Raw genomic sequence first — 18,383 nt, forward strand, 5'->3', positions numbered from 1 at the left:
CCGCACGCCCCAGTTGAAGTTGTCCGAACTCTCGCCCTAAACAAAAACTACTTATTAACAAATTACGCGAATGCACAACCACCAAATTCTCCAGTTTTCTTTCTAAAATAGAGAATAATGGTTTTCAAATTAAATAAATATCTGTGGCAATAGGTCAGAATATGATAAATGCGATTTAATTACTTTACAGAACAAGCAATTAAATTAAAAAACTAAAACAAAAGTTGAAATATAAAAGTTAATATTCAATATAACAGTAAAATTTTGCATGTATGTATCCTGATATGAGCATATAAAAGAGCATTTTTTGGCTATTATACCTGTATTAATTAGTCATACTGAGGAAAAAGGTACTTATATTTATCTGATCTATGCCTAAAGCAGGATAAACAAAACTCTCACCTCAATACTTTCGCTTTCATATTCGAGAAAATCAAAGTCTTTGAAGACACCGAAGTGGTCGGTGGGCGGGGCGCCGCCGGAGGGCTCGTTGCCGGGAGTGCCGGAGACCTCCTCCAGCGATGACGTCATCGACGACTCCCGCTCCAGCAGCTCCGAGCTCTGACTGAATATCACCTGACACAGAAAATATCAGCATTTCAATTGTTAAGTCATAATTAGTTCTAAAAATTATTAAAACACAACATACATATTCGGTTTTTAGTAACTATTGATTTTAAGTTAATTACAATTTTCACGCTTAACTACGCATTTTTTATGCGCGTTGTATCGTCGTTCGTTTTAATAACTACAATACATAACTTACATCGGAATAACAATTCTGATTTTGTGAATTTGACGAATTGTTGGTGAAGAATTTTGGCAAACAATGTTAAATTTTTCTGTGCTAAATTTATTTTTATTTTTAACAACAAACACGTTTAAAAACAATAACAAAGCAATGTGAGCAACAAAACTGTAAACAATCGAAATGGTTAAAACAAAGTGATAATGCGTACACAAATCTCCATAAAGTGGGGACACTTCAAGCAACCGTTCACCAAGACACCTGCTACCGCCAGATTGTAAACTTTGGTATGTTTATAATCTCACTACCAACTTGTATTGTTAAGAACCATTGATGTTTTTTTAAACAATTTAGACCAAAGTAAAAATTTATAACTTCCTCCTGACATAATTGTTGCAATTGTTGATAATCAATTCAAAGTTATGTGTCAGCTAACAGCATATCCAGTGAGATCATAAACTGACGGTATTTACAAAATGACTGGCACACACTACACGTGTTAACACAGAAACGAACCATGAAAAGCTTGTAAGCGTAAAATCCAATGACTTATTTAAGAATGCAATGTGTTTCCTATAACTATGTTGTAAACGATACACTCGAGGTGAGGTCCTAAGTTACCATCTATTCGAACCCATAGCTTAGTGTAGTGCGTTAAGCAATGCGACATAAGTATACATTTTTGCTTATTACCTTAGAACATAAAGTGGTTATTAAATCGTCCTATACGCAGCGATGGGTAAAAATTTCATTCATGTTATTTTTTCAAAAGTCAATTTTAATCGCACATCGAATCTATAACACTGAAGCTTTATATATATATATTGTGTTAACGTGCGTTTCCACTGTCGCAACATGTATAACAACCACATTGCCATCATTGTCACGTATTGCGACCTTTGAAATTTACAGACAAATATTTTCTATATACAAATATTTATCTTTCATTTTACTTACAGACGGGCTCTTGGGCAGGCCCACTCTTTGCCCACAAGTAGTCAAGAGGTTTACAAGGCATTCGCGAACACGGCTCTGCGAAAAGAAAAAACAATATTAATGTAAAAAAATAGCATACATATTTCATAACGTGTGCAAAATCCTAATTTTAAATTGTTAATGCTATAATTAAATTTAAGTACATTGTTTGTATTTAGGTAGGTCATTTACTTGCGACATCCAGGGTCGTTTCCACCCCGAAGCCATAGCATCAGCGGGGGAGAGTGAGAGGGAGCGTCGCGGAGAGGCGGCGCTGTGCGGCCCCGCCCCCGCGCCGCCGCTGCCCGCCCCCGCGATCCGCCCGCCGCTCTCCTGGCCCACCACTGTTGATGCGGACCCTGATGTTGACGACCCTATACACAAACGAAATTATAGTACTTAGAACAAAATATGAACATCATAACTTCCTACTGGCAACTGGCCTTTAGTTTGGATTTAGTCTGTAAAAATCTCACCAGTTTTATTACTTATACTACTATTTGAATTGCAGTTATAAGTCCAATATCAAAGTAAATTCCTACGTTACCTTTATCAGCAGTTGTTGAGGAGGCATTTGACAAGGAACTGGGTCCTGTCGGAGGCTGACTGCCGCTCTTCGGCAGGTACTTGCGGCCGATGACCGGAGTTTGAGAGAGGTCGAAAGTGAAGTCCATAGTACGACCTGGTAACTCCTGTTAAACATACCATTAGTCTTAGGAAATTGGTACCAACGGGTCGACACTAGACCGGATGGTCTACACACGGATGGTGATGGCATACACGTCCCCATGACGTCTGTCAATGTCATTCAGAAGTATTAGAATAGCACGCCATTATGAAGGGTGTTAGTGGACTGAGTGTTAAATTAATTACCTTATTACAAATACATTATTGTCTAAAATTATCTAATCACTAGCCGTTGCCTGCGACTTCGTCCGCGCTGAACAACAAAAATACTATGGATCCCTCGGGAACTTCATGTTTTTCGGAGATGAACCGTATCCCAAGCGTTACACCAGATTTTGTTTAAATATGTGTGAAATTACAATAAAATATATTACACCGTTGCAGAATTATCGAGTAAACATTAAAAACCAAAATAGTGTAACCCACGGGAACTGTTACTATTACCGGGATGAAAAATGTGTTCTTCCAAAATATCCTCTACATCAATGCCAAATTTCATCGAGATCCGTTCAGCTGTTTAGTCTACTAACTCTAATAAACATCCATCCATCCATCTCAACTTTCGCATTTATAATATTAGTAGGATGACGTCATCAAAAGGTTAATAGTACAGAGGTTATTTACCTTCTTGCCGTGTAGATCAGTATCGAGTATGGAGGAGGCATGGCTATCCCAATGAGGTGGCACCACCAACGTCGAGCACCGCGTCACCACCAGCTTCAGAATCTTCATAGCCTCCTTGTAATTGTTGTTATCTTGCTGGAATTGCACACATTTTAATCAGTTAAAATATCATTATACTAAGTTAGAAAGAGAGACAGATACTTTTAGGATTCTTAGGCTATTCACTATTATTTTCAATAGCACACTGTAATTATTAAAGCTTTTAACTAACATTTACCAAAGCAGAAATTATCGTATCGAAATATTACCTTTATCGTGTGATATATAGCAAAAAATGTGACGACCAAACTAAAAAGAACCTGTACATGTTAGCTATACATACTCCAATGAACTTGGATACTGCGCGCAGGAGGTCAGCGTTGACTGGTTGTGCTGCTGGCGCGTTAAGCTCGACGTAATGCAGCATGCAGTGCAAGATGGACAGGACTGCTGGCTGGAGACTCCCCGCACCCTGAAATATAAATAACACAACTTAGTAAAAATATATAGAAGACAGGGGAAAGACATTCTGTGTACAAATCATCATCATCATCACCACTATACGTCCCCACCGAGGGGCTCGGAGCCTACCCTAAAGTTAGGGTGACTAGGCCATAGTCAACCACGCTGGCCAAGTGCGGGTTGGTTGACTTCACACATATCTTTGAATTTCTGTGTACAAATAAGTTCGTAAAATTGAATTCTGCTTTCCGCGTAGGTGCTACTAATTTAAATTCCTTTTACATGTTTTTTAAAGTCAGAATTGTGTCTTCTATTCGTTTGAATTAGGCCAGTCTTAGTAATATTATAAATCAGAAAGTTTTATATGGATGGATGTATGTTTGTAGAAGGCAACACTCGAATGATTATACGGATCTCGTTGACATTTGACACAGAAGTAGGAATGAAGAACACGTAGTCTCACTGCAGTGTATTTTTAATTCATTAAGAAGTCGTGAGCAAAAAGTAATGTTTCTACGTACCTTTTCCAGTACTTCAACAAGGAAGGCGAGCATTTGGAGTGAGAGATGCGAGTAGGTGTCCCAGAGGTACTTGACCACACACTTGGTCCACTGGAAGCTCTCCTTGCTGAAGGTTCGGCGAGAGTACAGCGTCATCACCGTGCCCAGGTTCTCTAGCTTCTTGCTCTTCTCTGCTGTGAACTGTCACATCAAACTTGTGTTATATATCTATACTACTATACTAATATAAGAAAGCGTAAACACACATTATTTCGTGGCGTAAGATGTCTTCTTTAATAAATATCCCTAAACATACGACACGCTTTAGGCTATATATTTTCTCGCAACTAAAGTTAGGGGGCAAATAAATTGGAAAATCCTTCATGTGGGAAGAATCATAAACTACAAGCTGTCAACATCAAGGAAGCAAGGTTGTCATGGTAACGGTAATTTTTATTTAATGCCTTTCGTTGTCATTTGTGCATTTGAATTTTGACATTTGCAATTGAAAATTTCACAAATGTAAACTATAAAATAAAGTTTTTATAATTCCATACAGGAACAGCTCGTTAAATATATTTTCACTGTCGGAGTACTTGTAACTAAACATAGTTAACAAATCTATATATTATCGTAGATAGTTATTTTATTTACCTGCGCGATATGACAGGCCGCTCTGACGCATAATTCTGTCGCGTCCTCATAGTGTAGCAACATGTATGGCAACAATGCCACCACTGTCATCGGGAAGGCCATTGACTGCGTTGGATCGATCACCGGTAGCTCCAGCAATGGGATCATATCCGCCAACACGCCTACTACCGGCTCGTATGTGTTGGGATGAGTACAACCCTGGGATACACAAAAAACATTAATAAATAATACAAGAATGAGATCGCAATATCCTTGCCAATTCCCTGTCAAATATATTTCTCAATACTCTCAAAGGCAAATCCAAAGGGTTTATCTGAAATCGCTTTGTAAAAGTTTACAATATTCGCAATAACATGTCAATCATTTTTATTTAATTCGCTTTAGATGTGATAGTTACATTAGAATTCGCACAAGAAAAACTGTAATGTCATTATTGTCCTTTGTTAAACTTTTGTAGTCAGTCTCATAAACAAATATACATTTACAAAATTTTTAAAACTTGTTCATGTCTGGTTTTAAAAATATGCAAGTATTCGTTAATTGCATATATCCATGATTTCAACTACCACTCTCGTCATGTGGAAATCATTACGCCTACATTCCATTAAGTGGCGTAGGACTAATTGAAGTCCCTTTTTCCTCACCCTTCTTTTTTATTTATTTATTGCAATTAATTTATACAAACATCTATACAAAGTAAAAACAATAAGTAATTCGGGCGTGCATTATAATGAGTACTAATGCAGCGAAACAAACATTTGGAAATAATTACAATGCACCTAACACCAAATCAATAATATCAAAATATTTACAACTTAACAAGCTCAATCTTAATTATAACATCCTTGGCTTTAGAAACCCCTATAAGGAAACAGCTTCACCATTTTGGCGAATTTACCGTTTACCTTCTATTAAAGTACCTTGAGTAGTAAAGCGTGGAGCGCGGGCGCGGCGTGTGCCTGTGTGCGGTCGAGGCGGTCGCGTGCGTCCGGTCTGTCGAGTGGTAGGCGCGCCATCACACGCGCCAGGAGACGCACACCAAGCAGATACTCGTGCTCGTAATCAGATTCTAGCAAAGACGCTCCCACCCAGAACAGCGTCGCCAGGATCGTCAGCTTGTCATCCTAGTTACATTTGTACACCTTTTAGATTTGTAGAGTTGTTTGTTAGAGTTTGTAGCTTAAAGGGCTTAACGGATTTCGATGAAAGATAGATGAAGTGGATAGTCTGGAATAACACATAGGCTACTTATATTTTAATAACACAGGGATATAATCGCGGGAGAAAGCTAGTATACAAATATTATATAAACAGTCGCACCTGACTCAATCCGCGCGGAAATAATAAAAACTTAATTAGTAGCCTATGTAATTTTCCAGATTATGTTTTACATCTGAGCCAAATTTCACCAACATTCATTGAACAATCCATCTAAACTTTCACATTTACAATTTTAGTAGGAGCGAAGATAGTGATGTTCTACAAATAGAACAATCAGAAAAATAACTAGAATCAACAAAAAAAGATAGCAGTAAAATTTCCTTCTTTCATCTTATTCCTGGAGTTGTTATTCCTAATACTATTTCTAGAAAATATTGAAAATACGAAGAATAACGTGAAATATGAAATATTTGATATTTGTTGGAGTATTAACGTAAGGCAACGCATTTACAAGGTGTACACTTTTAAAATTATATTTAAACAACAACGCTTAAATGTAACGTAAATATTAGGCATTACCTGCGTTGCGCTGTCTCCGAGCAGTTTCAGAGATTGTGCGGACCGCGACCGGCACAAGTTGGAACACCCTTTGGATGAATCACTGCACGGCCGGCTTCGGTCTGTCAAATTAAAACGATAAAACATTCATACAAGACATAACTACTATTTATTTCACAAAGAGTACATTAGTAAAAGTTTTATGAAAATTGTACGCCAACCACGCTGATCCCTAGGGATTAAAAATGTCCAAGTATACCCTTTTAAGTTATTGTAATGTCCATTGTCATCTGTACTATCAGGAATAAAAGTATTATGTTTTTGTATTTTTTAATTTATAAAACATTAACAATAATATGATAACTATTCGAATAAAATTGCTAATTTAAGCACGAGAACTGGCAGAGAAGTGCATATAATCAATCTTTTTATAATAATTGTCGACGCGATTGTACAAAAACTACAAAGGATCTTTTTTACACATTTATTTCCCCTAGGGATTACATCTCATGGACAAAGCCGGTAAATTAATTCCAATAACGTGTATTGCTTTTAGCAGAATGTAATAAGCTGGGTATCATTGACATTTATAAAAAGACAGGTTACAAAAAGTAATATTTCGTGTGTTTCAATATTTTAATGTTGGTGCGAAATAAAAGCGGCACACTTTACTGTCATTATAACAAGTGCGATTATCGGAACGTATCAAATGCTGTCAAACTATGGCCTATCTATTTTTGTATATCAGTGGTTAGTATTGATCGTACCGTGCGGCTGTTTGTCTGCGTTCGTTGGTGGGGCGTTAGGTTTGCGCACGCAGTAGGGCGCGGACACGGAGTAGCTGGTACTGCGCGTGTGGTTACTGGCACACCCCACGCACACACCCGGCGACCGTTTGCCTGCGGCCATCACAATCAATCAATACCTACACAACTTATCTATATAAAATAGTACACCTGTATTACGAAAACATCGCTGTCCTTCTCTGTCTTAAAAAAATACTAGAGATAGCATACATGCACGGTAACATTTCATGTATCGAATGACGCGTAGATTATTCAGACTGACTATAATGCAAGAGTTGATAATTATACTCTGTTCTTGTTAGTGTATTTGTAGAGATAGATCAGATTTTTTTTTAATGTTTTTTCTAAACACCTTGGGTCATCAAGGTTAATTGCTATGAATATTATTTTAATATTCGAAAAAATAAAATTCTGCGAGGTTAAGGGTTAAATATCGCTACAAATAGGGTTATCGTAGAATATATCGTATATCGTTAAACTGTTTAAGATAGTTGACTTAATTGTTTCTTAGTGCACATTTATCGTACTAAATATTATGGATTAATTCGTATATTTTTTTCACTACCCTTCTTTATTGTTAACACCTGTTTTAAGGGATTTTTAACATTTCCCTTGTGATTTTATGATTTATGTTACTATGGAAGAGATACTTAGACCTTAGCTTTGACCAACAATAGAAATAATTAATGAATAAAGTAGAAATGTCGAAGCATTTTTACTTAAAACTACAACAAATACGAAAATATCTAACTCTTAAAAGGTCAACATTGCACCAAATAATCCATTCTCCCCGTCTGGATGCCTATATCTGAATACAGTATTAAAAGAAACATTAAAACTGTAGTCTGCACTGAATCACATATTAACTGACAAAAGTATCTACCTGCGGTGAATGGTGTTCCATTGGGTTGCTGTCCATCCTTGTTGTTCAAATTGGGTGTAGATTTGAAGATGTCGCGCATATAGTCGAGTGGTCTGAAGTTAGATTCGAGCGAGTCCACTGCTGCTTCTAGCGTGAGAAGCAGTTCAGTGACGTAGCCCTGCATATCTTCACCCTGTTCTGCGACCGTCTCCACCAGACGGGACAGAATATCAGTCACCATACGACCCGTCATCGCTACACCGATGAAGCGGAACACCTAGGGAACAATTTCAGTATAAGTAACGCTGTCTCTCTCATTCTCATGTAAAAAATAGAGATAACATATACGCTGATAATCTGGATTTAGTATGTAATATCTGTAGTATTAACTCTTCCTAATGGCAAGATTGTTATTACTACAAGGATAGGATGTATGGAGGATCTTTTGTTGAATCTATACTAATACAATAAAGCGTAAATACACACTTTTGTTTTAGGATGTCAGCATATACATCATGTTTTTGAATTAGTCTTTCTTTAATAACAAAACCTTTCAATTACAATACACTTAAAGCCAATAATTCCACACTACTTAATTCAGGGGGCGAATAAATCCGATATTACCACTGTGCGTGGGCGGGACAAAAACTACAAGCCAATAGCAACGAAGAAGCAAGGTTGCCATGATTATTCGCAACCAATAGCAATTTGTCATTTAAATTTTGACATTTTCATTTAAATTTTTGGAAGGGAAACAATAAAATATATTTTTTATCAGGAACAGCATCACAGGGTATATTGGAAAAGGAGTGAATTTTTGATATTCAGGACGACATAGATGTATTGATTAGTTCAGTGCCTACCCTCATTAGAGAAATGGTGATGTGTGTACCTGTAGGGATCTGCCAGCATAGTGTCTCGAGGGACAGGAGAGGCCGAGCTGTAAGGCAGTCTGCGCCCACCGTTCCGAGACCAGCGCGTGCGGCAAAGACTCTCTGAACACGCGCAGTGCGTGCCGCGCCAGCGTCGCCATCTGCTGGCAGCTACGCAGGCTCCATACTAAACATCAAACATATATTAAAAAATAAAGTAACATAGTAAAAAAATATGAAAATATCTTTAATAACAATGTTTTACATTTTCACTTGCATTTCTTATGACCAGTTTTGTTTCGTTCATTAGTCTTTTCGGTTCGATAAATTCTTGCGTTTCCAAAGTTCGTAAATTAAGTTTTACTACTTTGAAATTCTAAACATAACACTAAGGAATAAATGAAAACTTCAGCAACCCGGCATTAAGCCAATGTATAGGTGCATGGAAGATAGAATAAAACAACCATCGCTGGTTTATTTCTGGATAACATTGCAATTTGATTGTGCGTACACACATTTTAGAATATATATGTCATACCTTATCTTTACTTTTAAAGAGAAAATATTTAATTTAATAAACCCCAAACTTTACGAACAAATTGTGACGTAATAAATTAATTATTTACCTTTAGCAGTGATATCTTCATACTGCCATAGGGGCATGTGAGTTGGTCGGTTGGCTAGGAAGTGCACGAGGGACTTGATGACGTCAGCGACGGGCATCTCCGCCTCCCCCGCCTCCCCCACCTCCAACCCTCTCTCACCCTCACCCTCGCCCTCGCCGGTTATTATCACCGGCAGCGATGGGTACTTGTCGGCTTCACCTGCAACATTATTAACCTTATGTACCAGTCGTAGGGGCTAAAGTTTCCCAAACATAACTAATATGCACATCACCGGCAACCCTTTATTTAACGAGGTATTAAAGTCTTTAGATGCTCAACCCCACGTTTTAGTGAACCCCAAAAATAGGAATTTATATTCATTGCGGAGTTTGCAAAAATCTTATTTAAATCATACTGTTTCATTTTTCTAATAACGATTATCAATTGTTATTATAAACAATTTTTAATAAACAATATGAATTCGTTTGTAAAATGCGACCCTCAGTGGTGACGGACAATTTTGTTTTTATTTAAAAAAAATATTTACTAAATTAATTTGATATTTTGCGTTTCTGTGTAACTGTTATGGATCGAAAGATATAACATTAGATTAGATTGACGGTCATAACAGTACTTAATATGTAAGACATCGGATGCTTCATACCGCATTGTAGCTTTAATTATACATATGGAGGGCAGTACACCAATAGGAATAGCCCATTGGCCTACTGCCCTACAATTAATAGTTGATTATGTGAAGGGTGATAAGATTAAGAAGAGAGTGACGACTGAGGTCACTGACGAAACTGACAATAGTTCTTTAGACAGAGACAGACAAAAATCTGGTAAATCCTACATGAGTGGGAAAAGGATAACTATCTATACCTTCTGGAGTAACCTGGGGATCGGTACTGAGAGAGCGAGCGGTAGCTCGCGGCGAGTGCGTGCATTGCGTCGTCTTGTCGAATGCAGCGTCCGGCTCTGAAATAAGCAAAGAAAAAAAAAATGAAACCGATAAACATTTATTAAATACACGTAAACACTTTAATATCTCAGTGTCGCTCAAAAACTATAAGCGCGAAGAGAAATTCATAACTGAGAGTAGTAATAATTCTTGCGACTATCGATTGCAATAAAGGGTGCTATTGGAAACCTTCAGACGTTATGAAGCGTTTTATAGATTTTATTTTTTATTTTATTAAACATCAAGATGAAATCTACAGCAGCTTATATTACAATAAAGTAGAATATATGCATCATACTGATCAATTGAAAAAGACTCATTTTGATTTATATGAACACTTATTCTATAGGCATTTGAAAGATTTCAAATTTGAAGTAGCAAGTGGACACGTCGATCGAATTATTTATTACTTATTGAGTTCTTTTGTCTGGCAGTTTTCTTCGTACAAGGATTATTAGGCATTAAAAAATTTATAGACGTCGGTCGGTAGCGACGGACACGAAATAATGTAACAAAGTGGTGTGACCCGCAACCCCATTCACAAATCGGGTCACTCCGTCGCACTCGGTGATATGTTTTCATTGACAACAATAATCCACTTTACAGTCTAGCAACACAAATGCATATTGCAAATAAAAGACTGAGTCATGATTGTATTTTATCACTATAAAGTTAAGCCTGGAATAAAATACATTGATTTTTGATTGCTTGATTATACGTATATTGATTTTTGAACTTGCTTTCGCCCGTGACTCCGTCCGCGTGGAGTTTAGACGAACTGCGTATCCTATGCGTTGTTCCAGACTATTCTATATGTCTTTACCAAATTTTATCCACATTCGTTAAGCCGTTTAGGCTACAAACTCAAATTACAAGTAAGATTAATAAAATAGAAGTTTCTGTATGCAGTTTAAAAAATAAATTTGGTACAGATGTTTCAACGTTACACATTGAGGCCTTTTGCTAACATTGCGAACAAACTTTAGATATATATGTCCCTTGGAAGGTCGTTGATATAAGGAAAGTTAAGCTATTTTTAATACCATGTTGACAAAGTCGCGAGCAACAGTAAAAAACATTATAATAAGGGAATATATTTTTGTAAAATTGAGAAAGTAAAAATCCATATTATTATATTTTATCAAAATTTTATACGTGTTCGATCAAAGAAAATACTAACAAATAATTCCTAGTTAATATCAAAGAATATAAGGTTACAAGTGGCTTAGAGGCACATTGAACCTCCTTTTGCAGACAGACGTGGGCAGATAATACGCGACTAAAGGAATCGTGTGTTATTAACATAAAGAAACTAAAGGTCCTCGAACTATTCGTGAATAAAGCTTTTGCTATGTGCTCTCTTAGATATGGTATTACATTCATTTTTGCACATAAGTTTCGGGTTTTTAACAAAAATAATAGTTTAGAGCATAGTCAGGAAGAACACATACATAGGCTACTTTTTATCCCGGGAATAGTTACGATTCCCGTGGGATTCATTAATTTAGTTTTTTATTATTTATTTGATCATTATGCAACGGTTATACATATCTTATTGAAATTTGGCACAGATATATAACAAAGTCTGGAGTACACATGGGATAAGGTTCGTCCCCGACAAATGTCTGTTTCCCGAGGCATACCTATCTTTGTGTTATTTATATATGGTAGTTTGTATGTTCTCTAATACCACGCGGACGAAGTCGCGGGCAACAGCTAGTTTTTTTTATAGATTTGTCATCCATACCAACATTATAAAGAGGTAAGATTTGAATTTTTGTATGTATTGAAATAACTCAAAAACTACTATACCGATTTCAAATTCTTTCACCATTAAAAACCTACATCATCTCTAAATAACATAAGCTATATTTTTTTTAATTTCATGTAGACGAAGTCGCGAGCAATACTGACCAGTAAAGTTGTGGTGTAGCAAGGGAAGCGGCGGCAGATGGGGCGCGGTGACCGCGAGGCCGAGCTGCGCGCTGCGGCTGGCGAGTAGCGTCCGCGCCACTGTCAGGTGGTCGTGGTGCGCCGCCACCGCTACCAGCAGATTCAACAGCAACTGTCGGCAATGCTGGTGCACTATCCACCTAACACACATTTAGACAACATATCATCATCATCATCACCACACGTCCCCACCGAGGGGCTCCGAGCCTACCCTAAGGGCGATTAGGCCATAGTCAACCACACCAACCAGGTTGACTTCACACATATCTTTAAATTTTTTCGCCAAAATGTGCAGGTTTCCTCACGATATTTTCCTTCACCTTATGAACGTCAGGTAAATTATCTACATATGGAAATTCGAAAATCACATTGGTTCATGGCGGGATTCGAACCCAAGACCTTATTACAACTCAAGTTCTTAAACCACATATAGACAAGGCATACTGAAATTTTTTACCGGTACTTTCTTTGAAAGGTACTAATCAGTTGTCAAGTTTAGCACACATTATAAAAAAATATACTAAGCAATCTATCGAAGGTATACACACCCTACTTCGTGGCATAGGATGTCAGCAATAACAGCACGTTTTTGAAAAATTCTTTCTTTAATATATAGACCATAAACTACAAGCTAACATCGTTAAGGAAGCAAGGTTGCCATGGTAACGAAAATTGTTATCCAATATCAAAGGCCTTCGTTGTCATTTGTGGAGGCTTCATTCTAATCCTTTTCCCTTCTCACTCTATTTTATAAGATATGACGGAAAAGACAATACATAAGAAGAGGAAATACTTTCTTTCTGTGCATCAACTTCGTAGACTAAAGTTAACAACGCATATGGGCGGTGGTTTTCGTTATCTTGGCAAATTCAGATGATTGCTTGCTTGTTAACCACTATATGATACAAAAAACCTATAGTTGATAATCTGTTCCAATCACTAACCTGGTATGATCCATGCCAAGAAATACAATGTGCAGCATAAGGGGGACGTGTATTGACCAGTCGATCTCTACCCCATCCAGCACCACGTCGCATAACAACATCACCGCAACGTTGCATCTGGTCAAACATTGAATAGATTATAATGACATAGTATACGTAGCATACGTACTAGTTATTAAAAACGTTACATAACCGTAGAATCATACTGTAGACGCTTGTATTAACATATATTGTCGTCCCTATGACAATACAAAGACAATAAAATATATCAATACACGTGTCACAGTCGTGGAATTCTGTTTAGATAAACCTTATTGAAATAGAACTCTAATATAGAAGATAAATTGGAAGCCTCGTTATACAAATATTATTTTTTTCATGAAAGAATTATTTGAAAAAAATCTTTTGTTATCTTCTTCTATATTATACTTTCTTGATATTCAGAGAAAATATGTTAAAACGAGGCAATTCTACTTTCGACACATTTGTATAAAAACATCTCTAGATATCATTCTCATAAAAAAAGGCCAAGCAATATTCAGTTTCAGTAATATTTAAGGTAAGGATTCGTCCACATCTGGCGTCCGACTCGCAGGCCATCCGCCAGATGTGACCATGCCCTAAGCATTACCTGTGGAACCCTGAGATAGGTTGGTTGCTGTCAGGTAAATATTCCGTGAGGAGTGCAAAGTATCCGCCGTACTCTGGCATAGGCAGCGGTCTGGGTTGAGGTGCGTCTTCTCTTGTCTCCTGCGGCGTCGCTGGGGCACTACCAGTAGGCGTAGCGTGTAACTCCGGACCCAAACCGGTCTACAATGGAACAAATATTAAATAAATAAAAAAAAAAACAAAAACATCATTAATTCTACAAATTACAGAAGTATTCGTGCCAGTATTATTGTTAAAAGCCGAAAGGTATTTGATTCGGAAGCACGATCACAGTGACCGTAAGTATGTTTTCGTTGTATAATTGAAGATGGCGTTAGTAGCCTGTTTTCAAAATGCAAAGAAATAATACGCGACAAAACAAATATGACATTTAAAAGCAAATGTTAAGACACCATTTAAAAACGAGGATTTTGAAACATGATGTTTCGAGTAATGTACTCTAATGAAATTTCTGACCCCTCGCCCAACTATAACAAACACAGTATTCAAGTACGCTTATCCTCATTAATTATTTAAAATGCTTATTATGTCTATTATATGGTAAATTTCATGTCCAGTATTGTTTGTCGGATGCGAATACTGATACTTAAGATTAAGTTTCGAATTTAAATGGACAATGTAAAAGTTTTAATTCAAGTAACTTGTTTTCCAGTATCTCGAATAAATAATGTTTAGCCGTCGCTTGTAAGAAATAATTGAGATTCGATGAACTAAAAGTTTTAAACGATCAAAGTTTTATCAAAACAGCTACTTAAGAAAGGGGCTATGGAGAATGCATTGAGAAAATCTTTCAGTTAAATGAATTCCCAATTCAATGGGCAGAAGAATTCGCTCAGTTTGTAAAGCATCGAATACACTATTATTTCTATTTCGTTAAATTGTTATCTTTTTAGTTATATGTGAGCGCTTTGGATTTATTTATTACAGGTTATTGGATATTACTGATTTTGAACAAACGCATTTATTTGGATGAGGATTAATATTGAAACTAATAAAAGGACGCCACAAATAGTTTGCGTTTTTTTAATTCAATTTGTAAACAAAAAAGTGGTTATTGTAAGAAAACCGTTAAAGATGTATACTATTGCGGACTTTTCTGTAGACCATTTTTGAGATCTACAATTCTTTAATACATCATTTTTATATATCTGTAACGGTTTCTCACGCTTAATACGCGCTAGCTGTGGAGTTGCGGAAACCGTAGCCCCTACTACGAGTATCTCTAACGGTTTAGGCAGCGTAAGCCGAAAAAAGGTGATTTTATAACGCCGTGGTCCCGAAATATGTGGTTTATTAATAGTTCCTAAACATTTGTAATAATATAGCCCATGTTACTCACAGATTTTTTTTTTCTAATGGTGAAAGAATTTTTAAAATCGGCCAAGTAGTTTTTGAGTTATTTCGACAGATACAAAAATACAAATCTTTCTTCTTTATAATATTAAAGTAAATAAGAAATCTGTTTGTGTTCAATCTAAAGCAAGACATTCTGTCTTCCATATTGACATTCTAAGAGGTATCTTTATCCGTATTATGAATAAAAAAAATATATCTTACAAACGAACGTCTGCGAAGCTTCTGCTAAACAAGAAACGGAAAACATCGATACTTCTTCAACTTCAACTTAATCGGGTACAATTACGTAGCCTTAGGTGAGGAAAAATATCTCCAAATGTTAAAAGGAACTAGTGATAAAATTTTCTATCTCGAAGATTCGCAGCCATGGCCGGATGTTACAAGGCTCATCTTTTGCGAAAACAACAAACTCAGAACGCAGATGATATTTAAAATTATAAACAACTCTTTGACGCACTCAATACATACATTAATGTAAAATTTGACATGTAACTAAGTGGAAAACAAGAAGAAACGGAGGTATCAATCGATCAAAAAAAAGACGTTATTGAAGCGATCGGTAAACATCGAGGTCAGGGATATTTATTGCGTCGTAATCCCAGTCATATTTATCACTTGATACAATATGATATTTTAAAATTTGCAATATTTGCTTTTATGAATATAAATGAGTGTATTTATTATGATCGATTTGGTTTTTAAAACTAATTGTAAAAATCTTACGTAGGCTTATCTGTTAAATTGTTTAATAGATTTTTTTTTATTTTAACCATTGTCATGTATGGGGTATAAAAGCAAATACACTTCAATCCAAATTAATAACTTTTTTAACTAGGCATACAAAATTGCCTACCTAATAAATAAACCCATTAAAATCAATTATTTAGTATGAAACAAGCTTATTTTTATATTCTTACCTGTACCATATGTTTCCACTGCCAAGACATGTACATAAAAGACATGTCAGTTTACTAAAGGGAGTTCCACATTATTTGTAGGAAAACATGTTTCTGTACAGGTTGACAATGGAAACCATGGGATTTGGCGTAAATCAGATATAAATCAATAATCCATTCCACAGCATTATTAAACGGCGATCAGTCAATTAGTGTTCAGTAAACGTCTTTGTAGTCGAGGATTATTCAGTACAACAAGCATGCTAAAGCATTTACTGATGCATATAATGCCATCAGTAATTGCAAGTTACCTATGCCCGGTTGCGTTTGACGCGGTATCAACCTTAATTAACAAACTTAGTTAATTACATAAGTCAAAACTATAAACGTAAACTTATATAACATATCTTTTTAGTATATTGAAGAAACGAAATGATCATCAATGCGTATACGTAAAAGGTTTTGAAAATATGAACGCTAACATAAACGAATAGCTAAAAATAACGAAATAGAAATATAAAATTGTTTGTAGAAAATATCAAAAAGCACAATTTAAATAGTTGTCTGGTAATGAATCCTTCTAACGACAATTATAAAGAAAATGTATATCAATATCGAAATGGTACAAACGAACAAGTTAAGAATTTATTTGAAAGAAGCCTTTGATAAATTCTAACAAAGAGAATACACGTTGTGCCTTTTATACTAGATTTTTTTGTTAAAGACCTTTGTTAAGATATGAAAAAATAATTTTTGAATATACATTTTTCTCAAATACTTTCATAATCGTACAAAAATTAAATAATAAAACGTTACAAAACAGTAGGATCATATTTTTCGAAGTTATTTAAACAAAAACAAAACTAGATGATCTCTTGTACGAGTATATGTACCTTTTTACCTGTAAGACGACATTATGATAGCGAAATTGTAGTGAAATTCTATTACAAAAGTAGGCTAGTTATAATAATTTGTTGATAATGTTACCGGTGTGGCGTCGCCGTCAGAGGGCGCTGGAGGCTCGTCGTCGACGGGGGGTGTGCATGGCGGCCCCGACGAACGCTTGTCCTGCCCCCTCGGCACCGCACTCTCACAAGGTTTCCCCACGCTGCAGACAAATACAATGCACACCAATATTCACACATTTGTAATGTAACAAAAATAAAAAAAAAAAAAACTATAAGCGCTATGGTATTTTTGGGAAAATTATCAACAAAGGGCAAATTCTGTTCAAGCGTCTTGGATAATTTAGGGGTATGAAAGTAAATACGCTTCAGTTCAAAATTTTAATTTTCTATACCATACTAGAAATACAAAATTGTAGGTTATTACAATTTAGCATGCTCAGATTAAAAAAAGAACTAAAGCGTATTTGCTTATACCCTTCAATTATAAATGTAATAGTTTGGATGTATGGATATTTATTATTACGTAACTTAACAGCATCTGACAAGATCTGGATGAAATTTAAACAATTACGAATGCAGTTTGGTATTGGGCACATTTTCGGCGCACAAGCTAGTAAAAACACAATTAATTAGTGATCATAATATTGTTTGCCTTGAAATAAGAATAAACTATATATGTAATATAATACAAGCTAAAATAAGGATAAACTTTAAAGTCGCAGTTGGCAAACAAAAACAACATTTCAATATCCTTTTTATACATGAGAAAAAAAAAATGATTTCGCATTCACAGCCGCAGCTGCATTGCATGACGTGTATGTGTGAAGGAAACGTGAATAATTTATTAGTAATACATCAAAACTTTGTTTTTCAAAGCAAAATCTGATGGTCATCTACCATGTTTTATGGAGTAAAATGCAATTGCGCAGCGATTGTTTTCGACGCAACGAAGTAAACAATTTTTTCATCATTTAAATGTACGACATTAACTCTTCAAGAAATATGATAGTATGATAGCGATAAGAAGAAAAGTTTTAATTAAAAATCTTGTCTTTTGTGACAGTTAGTTTCTCAAGTTATTTTTATCATATCTGACAATTTGCCATACTAGATAAGTCTTGAAGTTCCTTTACCAAGCTT

At 35.9% G+C, this 18,383-nt stretch overlaps 1 protein-coding gene across 1 annotated transcript in view; it reads right to left on the minus strand.

The window, feature by feature from the left end:
- LOC106110068 (protein furry) overlaps positions 1–18,383 on the minus strand; it is a 94,929-nt gene that overhangs the window by 3,664 nt on the left and 72,882 nt on the right. Inside the window, 20 exon segments of the mRNA XM_013291754.1 lie at positions 7–36; positions 403–576; positions 1,706–1,780; positions 1,916–2,097; positions 2,271–2,415; positions 3,035–3,169; positions 3,417–3,545; positions 4,057–4,236; positions 4,690–4,887; positions 5,610–5,813; positions 6,430–6,530; positions 7,176–7,307; positions 8,098–8,353; positions 8,969–9,135; positions 9,575–9,772; positions 10,439–10,534; positions 12,432–12,610; positions 13,415–13,531; positions 14,046–14,224; positions 17,323–17,443. Coding sequence (XP_013147208.1) covers positions 7–36; positions 403–576; positions 1,706–1,780; positions 1,916–2,097; positions 2,271–2,415; positions 3,035–3,169; positions 3,417–3,545; positions 4,057–4,236; positions 4,690–4,887; positions 5,610–5,813; positions 6,430–6,530; positions 7,176–7,307; positions 8,098–8,353; positions 8,969–9,135; positions 9,575–9,772; positions 10,439–10,534; positions 12,432–12,610; positions 13,415–13,531; positions 14,046–14,224; positions 17,323–17,443 — 2,998 coding nt within the window.

Source organism: Papilio polytes, unplaced genomic scaffold (assembly GCF_000836215.1).
Source record: "Papilio polytes unplaced genomic scaffold, Ppol_1.0 DF820889.1, whole genome shotgun sequence".
NCBI classification, from domain to species: domain Eukaryota; kingdom Metazoa; phylum Arthropoda; class Insecta; order Lepidoptera; family Papilionidae; genus Papilio; species Papilio polytes.